This window comes from Arctopsyche grandis, chromosome 3 (assembly GCF_051622035.1).
Source record: "Arctopsyche grandis isolate Sample6627 chromosome 3, ASM5162203v2, whole genome shotgun sequence".
NCBI lineage: Eukaryota > Metazoa > Arthropoda > Insecta > Trichoptera > Hydropsychidae > Arctopsyche > Arctopsyche grandis.
Genome location: NC_135357.1, coordinates 15,775,294 through 15,783,311, shown reverse-complemented (window position 1 = coordinate 15,783,311; position 8,018 = coordinate 15,775,294). Strand labels below are relative to the sequence as shown.

General features: G+C 37.3%; 1 protein-coding gene across 1 annotated transcript; it reads left to right on the top strand.

The window, feature by feature from the left end:
- Positions 1-268: 268 nt before the first annotated feature.
- On the top strand, positions 269-7,351 carry LOC143909394 (uncharacterized). The gene is made up of 2 exons (XM_077427357.1): positions 269-5,698; positions 5,801-7,351. The coding sequence occupies exons 1-2, from the start codon at positions 839-841 to the stop codon at positions 6,098-6,100; spliced, it is 5,160 nt and encodes a 1,719-aa protein (XP_077283483.1). The 5' UTR covers positions 269-838; the 3' UTR covers positions 6,101-7,351.
- Positions 7,352-8,018: the final 667 nt, after the last annotated feature.

The window sequence follows — 8,018 nt, the reverse complement described above, 5'->3', positions numbered from 1 at the left end:
TCACATAAACATCGTAAAGGATATTCAAGTAAGTGAATGTATTCAATCTCAGGCAATCTGTTCAAAAGGCAATCATGTGGGTAGGTCAGTTTTTAAAATATGTTTTAAAGTATAACAATTAATTAACGCGATTGTATAAAATAATATCGCGCTACGAAGGAATGTTTCATCGGTCGCATCGAATTTCGTATTAAAAGTGTAAAATCAGATGTAGTGTAAAATTAGCAAAGCACGTGGAGAATTATACTTGTAGCCCCAAAGTGGATTAAATCAAGTACATACCGGTATATTCATATCGGTAGATCTTTGTTTCTTAATGTGTGTAGAAACACCCTCCCCCCCCCCCCCCTTCCACGATAAATGTGGAATTATACTTGTAGCCCCAAAGTGGCTTAAACCAAGTACATACCGGTATATGCATATCGGTAGATCTTTGTTTCTTAATGTGTGTAGAAACACCCTCCCCCCCCCCCCCTTCCACGATAAATGTGGAATTACACTTGTAGCCCCAAAGTGGATTAAATCAAGTGCATACCGGCATATTCATACATCGGTAGATCTCTTTGTTTCATAATGTGTGATGAAACAGTGGTGATTTAAAATAAATCACAAGACTTGTAGCCCCAAAGTGGTTTAAATCAAGCACCCACCAATTTAGGGTTGTAATTTCTTCCAAAATATGTTGGATAGATTCTGGTGATAATAGTTAAAGTAGAATATTAAGATTCACGGTTAATCATTGAATATTATTACCTTATCTCTACGAATAGTTCAATTGACAGCTATAGTAGAGAACAACTGTATTTATGAGACGAAATAGTGCAACTTTCTGAAACAAATGTCAAGTGCTGAAAACGAGGAAATAGAAGCTTCGACTTCCAAGTCGCATAAAGGTCGAAATCCAACTAGGGACGTAGAACCTATTAGAGACAGGTCAAGCTCTAGAATACATCAGACTCGAAGTCAGACTCAATCGATAGAAATATTAGCGAAGGAAAATAAAGTAGAAGTTATAATGACGTCAATAGAATTAAGGTATTCAGGCGCGGTACAAAGACTAAAAGGAAAAATAGATAAATCCTCCGAATTAGATGAAGGACAGTATCAAACCATTAAAGAAGCATACGATTATGTCCGAAAACTCCATTACGAATATTTAGATAACCTTACAGACATACCGAAAGCGGCCAAAATAGACGAAGAGTACGATGCAATTACAATAACAGTTAAAAATCTTAAAGCAGCATTAGATTGCCAATCCTTTCAAGATAGTAAACTAAAGGTAGAGCAAGCAACAATTAAATTTGCTAGAGATAAGTTACCGACGTTAACCATTCCCACATTTCAGGGAGATCCATCTGAATGGCAATCGTTTCAACAAGCTTTTAAGAATATAATAGGAAACAAAACGGAATATTCGAATGTCACGAAATTACTATATTTGCATCAATCATTACTCGGTCCCGCTTTAGCAGCTGTATCAGGGTTAGATATTAGCTCAGACAATTATGAAATAACGTGGAGTATTTTAGACAAGCAATACAATTTACCAAGACTTAATCTTAAAACTAGGATCAACTCACTTTGTGACTTAAAATTAATCACAAGAGAATCACATATCGAATTGAGAAATCTATTGAATCAGGTAACAGTGTGTATTAAAAACATTGAATCGTTGGGTTACGCGAGAGAAATTTTAGATCCATGGGTAACATGTTTAGTTCTAAGGAAATTACCTTTTAATATAGTAAGAGACTGGGAAATATCGCTGGTTAGCAGAGAAATGCCACCATATGAAAGTTTAGAGACATTCTTGCAGAATAGATGTAATGTATTACAATCTACTGCATCTGTAACTACGGTGAAGGAATTCCCTCATAGTCGTCAAAGAATCATGAGAACTCATGTCGCGAACAAAAACCCATCAAGTAAGGTAAACGCATGCGCATTCTGTCGAAATAATCATTTCATAGGCAAATGTGATAAATTCAAAGCAAAATCCAGTATGGAAAGAAATGAATTCGTTAAATCTAATAACATGTGTTTTAAATGTTTAAATTCATCGCATAAGATAACAAATTGCAAGTCTAACTATAATTGCTTAAGGTGCAAACAAAACCATCACACTTTGTTGCATCAGGATGATACATTTAGTTCCAATAATACGGGAAGGAAGTCAATTAATGCTCATTCTACTCATTTCTCTCAAAGGGAGATAATTTTACCGACGGTACAAGTAGACATTATAACGTCCAATGGAACGGTCGTTAAGGGTCGCACATTATTAGATTCCGGCTCACAAGTCAACTATGTTACCACATCTTTCGCTAAGAAGAATAACTTCAAATTAGAGAAAATCTCTCAAAAAATTGTAGGTATCGCTAATCAAGAAAGTAGCATTCGTCACATCACCAAGGTGACCATAAGGTCTTCAACCACTAATTACTCAACCAAAGTGTTGTGTTTGGTATTACCAGAAATTACTGGCGAAATTCCAACTGTGAAACTGGATCAACAGTTAATTTCAATACCAGCGGGAATCAAGTTATCAGATCCCCTTTGGAATAAACCGACGCCAATCGATTTATTGCTCGGCGCCGAGATTTGCGTTCATGCTATGAAAGCAGGAACCATCCAGTTAGGAAAAGGTATGCCTATCTTAAAGGATACCGAATTCGGATGGACAATAGTTGGTCCATATCCCGAAGTAAATAATGCTCCAGGGAAGAGCCACATAGGCTTAAGTCAATTAGACAGTCACATTCAAAACTTTTGGATGATCGACCAGGTTCCTATGGTAAAACATCAATCTCTTGAGGAGAAAAGATGTGAGGAACATTTCCAAGCACACACATCACGAGATAAAAACGGTAGATTTTGTGTAGCTTTACCATATAAAAATTCCCCGGTAGTATTAGGAAGTTCATTGCACATTGCGGAGAAAAGACACAAAACTTTGGAAAGACGTTTTTTAGCCAATAATAATTTAAAAATGGAATACAATAAAGTTTTAGAAGAGTACATAAATTTAGGACATATGTCAGAGTGTGAACCTCCGGAGGCACATGAGGTTCATTGTTATTTACCTCATCACGTCGTGGTTAAGGAGTCTAGCCTTACCACTAAATATCGTGTAGTTTTTGATGCGTCCGCAAAGACAACGTCTAATATCTCACTAAATAATATTTTGATGGTGGGACCTAATGTCCAATCAGATTTGTTAAGTTTACTACTCAACTTTCGACTCCATAAATACGTGATTACTGCGGATATTAAGCAGATGTACCGACAGATTCAAATAGCAGAGAAAAATAAAAATGTACAACGAATCATTTGGCGAACAGATCCCCAGAGTAAATTCAAGCATTACAAGCTTAATACAGTAACATTCGGAACTGCTTCAGCCCCATTTTTAGCTACTAGATGTCTAAATCAGTTAGCAGAGGAGAATAGAAACAAATATCCCATCGCTAGTAAAGTGATCGAACGTGATTTTTATGTTGATGATTTGCTCACGGGAACTAATACTATTGAAGCTGGTAAATTATTAAAGGTTCAACTGGAAACCATATTATTATCAGCCGGTATGCCCTTAAGCAAATGGACATCGAACAACTCCGATATAATCACGGATGTTAAAGCTGACGATTGTTCAGATTTTAACTTCTCTAACGAATCACACAAAACTTTAGGTTTATTTTGGAAACCGCGGGAAGACGTTTTTGTATTTAAGGTTCAAACCGAAGTCGAGACTGAAAATATAACAAAAAGAAACTTTTTATCAGTAATTAGTCAGATCTTCGACCCATTAGGACTATTATCTCCATTGTTAATTAATTATAAGATATTAATGCAATCTGTCTGGCAACAAACCATTGGTTGGGATGAATTCATTCCTCAGACAATCTTCAAAAAATGGAAAGATTGTCAATTATCCAATACAGTCATGAAACTTTATAAAATTCCTAGATTGATAATACTAAATAATGTCATTAATATACAGGCACACGGATTTTGTGACGCATCCGAGAAAGCTTATGGTGCTTGTATTTATGTAAAATGTACTGATCAATTGGGAAATTCCAAATGTCATCTTGTGTGTTCTCGTTCGAGAGTCGCTCCGCTCAGTTTTGTAACTATTCCGCGTTTAGAGCTGTGCTCCGCTATGTTATTATCAAAGTTAATGAAGTCAACAATAGACCAATTAACAATTCATATTAATGAAAAATATTATTGGACGGATTCAACCGTCGCATTGCATTGGATTAGAGGAGAGTCATGTAAATGGACCACCTTCGTTGCCAATCGAGTGGCCGAAATCCAATCAATATCTCAACCCATTGAGTGGTACCATGTCTCCTCTACAGACAATCCAGCAGATTTAATTTCTCGAGGGACTCAACCATCAGAATTAAATCATAATTCGTTATGGTGGGACGGCCCTAGTTGGTTGAAATTAGACGAATCACGATGGCCTCGAAGACCTCCTGAGATCACAATAGATCTTCCAGAGAGAAGGGTAGTCACTAACGCTACCCTTGTGAGGGAAAATAATTGGATAGATAAACATTCTCATCTTCCAAGACTCCTTCGAGTTTTATCATATGTTCGTCGGCCACTAAGGAATAAACAATTAAACGTTAAAGAAAATAACGAACCGTCCGCTTTAGAATTAAAAGATGCTTTAAATAATTTGATAAGGTTATCGCAAATGGAATCATTTCCATTGGAATATCGTTTGCTGAGCAAGGGACATCCAATTCCCAGTAGCAGTAAATTAGCTAAATTGTCCCCTCTATTCCACGAGAATTTAATTTGTGTTGGAAGTAGACTTCCTCTGGGAACAACTCTATCAACGTCACCCATTATCTTGTCAAATAAGCATAAACTTACACACATGATTGTCCGAGATGCGCACTTGAAATATATTCACTTGGGTACTCAAGCCTTACTGTCGTTATTGCGGCAGACCTATTGGCCATTGGCCGGACATAATACTGTCAAAGGAGTGGTGCGTTCATGTGTCATTTGTTTCAGAAATAAACCACTGTCACACAATAGATTAATGGGATTACTCCCGCTTGAACGTACCACTGCGAATTTTCCTTTCAGTCATGTGGGGATAGATTTCGCAGGACCTTTTCCTGTGAAGAGTGGTTGCAATAAGAATTCTAAGATAATTAAGGGTTACGTTTGTGTCTTTGTGTGTTTTTCCAGTAAGGCAGTTCACTTGGAACTTGTCGGAGACTTAACGAGTTCAAATTTCTTAAATTGTTTAAGAAGATTCGTAGCCAGACGTGGCAGGCCCAATACGATATATTCCGACAATGCTACTAATTTTGTCGGTGCAAGTCGTGAACTCGTTAATTTAGTAAAATTAATTTACGAACGTCCTCATGAGGAGAAGCTACTACGGTATGTAGCCTCCGAAGGGATTCGTTGGAAGTTTAACCCGCCAAGGGCGCCTCACATGGGAGGGCTGTGGGAAGCAGCGGTTAAATCCATGAAGATTCATTTAAACAAGGTGTTAAAGGCCACCACCTTAAATTTCGAATCATTTTGTACGGTATTGACTCAAATAGAAGCTTGCATGAATTCCCGTCCTCTTAGTCCCTTGTCTTCGGATCCACTAGACCTTTTACCCCTCACACCTGGACATTTCTTAATTGGCAGATCCTTACTCGCTCTTCCAATGGAGGTTAAATATAACACTAATGTCCATGCCAATCTGCTTCAGATACAATTGACCACAGCAGCATTTTGGAAACGTTGGTCGGCGGAATATTTACATTCTTTGCAGTTACGACACAAATGGAAGAAGGACTCGAGCAACAATCTGAGTGTGGGTCAAATGGTCCTGTTAAAGGAGGAACACATGCTGCCAACCCGATGGGTCTTGGGTCGAGTCACTAAATTGTATCCCGGACCAGATGGCAGAGTTCGAGTCGTCGACGTCTTTACTGCCAGCGGAGAGTTTCGTCGGTCCAGTCATCTAGTGGCGCCATTGCCGATTCTACCACAAGGACCACTTGACAGGAAGGAAGATCAGCAAGAGGGAGGAGAAACAGCAGCTTCAATTCCGTCAACTTCGGTAGCTTAGTTTAACCCGAAGACACTACCCCCAACTCATATTACTTATTAGATGTAATCATGAGTTTAAATCATTCAATGTTAATAGTAGTACTCCGTAATTCACTTTAATTGTGTTGTGTGTATAATTTAAGCTATTTTCATTTTAACATTCGGCAGTATATATCTCCGAATTTAATCTAATCATTTTGTCTTTATAATATAAGACTTGTCTCATGTCATCACTCGGAAGGATTATATCCGAGTTTAAAATAAACTGTTCAAATTTGACAGTTAAAATTAGATTCATGATTTGTTAATGTTAGTCTCCAAGCCACACTTAATGGAGCATCTTAAATTATTTCATGTCTACTTAATTATAACCTGCCGGGAGTCATCCGCAGGTCTTATGTTTCTTGTTATGAAACCATAAGTTAACTCTTACTGTTTATAGTATTTATGTGAATCATAGAATAAGTAAATATTATAATACTGAACATTTCGATGTTTAACGTAGAGACATCTATAATCATAGTTCGCCTTCATTTCCTGCTTGTAGGAATGAATGAATGACTTTCCAATTTACTTTTAATTTAGCAATGTTTGTGCTACTTGTTGATGAAATCAAGTTAACTTAGGAGCATTACACTCACTAATCAAGTTTAGTTGATCGGTAATAGCTGATCTGTCTTGACAACTGTAACAGTGTCAACATTGTATTGTCTAAGTTAACATCAAGATGAGGAATGCTTAAGTTTTAAACCATATACAGTCCACTCTCTCTTCTTTAAAGTAAACTTATCTTGTAATGCTTATTCACAGCTTCAAAGGAGATTTCAAAAATTTTAATGTAAATAGAAACAACATTCACCAGAGGTATACCTATAAGTTGAAATATTACTGAACCAATAAATTGATTTTATCCTCACACTGGATGAGGCAAAGGTTTCATTATTCACCCTCTATTTAATTATTTTAAGAGCTATGATTTATTGTAAACGACTCGTCAGTAATGCTGTAACTCTGTAGAATAACTGTATTGTTCAACAGTTTTCCTATGTGGGACTATGTTCCGACTTTTGTAATGACGTGTGGCAAACAGTCTTATTAACTGATTGTCGATTGGCATTATTGACGAGTTGGCATTAGTGTCGGCCCAAGCGGAAATACGCGACGGTCGACAGAGTTCGAGCAGACGGCGTACGGACAGCTTGTGTTCCGTACGCTCCGCTGAACCACCACGTGCAAATTTTACATTTCAATAAACTACATCAAACCATTATCGAAGTCTTTTCCACTAACCATCCCCGAAATCAAAGAAATCGACATTGCAAAAATATACACAAAACGTGCTTACCTCACCAAACCTTACCCAACCTAACCTTACTATCACCGAAATCAAAGAATTCGACATTGCAAAAATATACACAAAACGTGCTTACCTCACCAAACCTAACCCAACCTAGCCGAACCACCACCGAAATCAAAGATATCGACATTGCAAAAATATACACAAAACGTGCTAACCTCAATAAACCTAACCCAACCTTACCTAACTATTACCGAAATCAAAGAATTCGACATTGCAAAAATATCCACAAAACAAGCTTACCTCACCAAACCTAACTAACCTAACCGAACCACCACCGAAATCAAAGAATTCGACATTGCAAAAATATACACAAAACGTGCTAACCTCACTAAACCTAACCCAACCGAACCGAACCACCTCCGAAATCAAAGAATTCGACATTGCAAAAATATACACAAAACGTGCTTACCTCACCAAACCTAACCCAACCTAACCTAACTATCACCGAAATCAAAGAATTCGACATTGTCAATTTATACACAAAACGTGCTCTCCTCACCAAACCTAACCCAACCAAAACTAACCATTACCGAAATCAAAGAATTTGACAATGCAAAAATATACACAAAACGTGCTA

Coding starts and splice junctions, on each gene's coding strand:
- LOC143909394 (XM_077427357.1), top strand. CDS start 839: ATGTCAAGTGCTGAAAACGAGGAAATAGAAGCTTCGACTTCCAAGTCG. Junction 5,699..5,800: donor TACTCGCTCTTCCAATGGAG/GTTAAATATAAC, acceptor CATTCTTTGCAG/TTACGACACAAATGGAAGAA.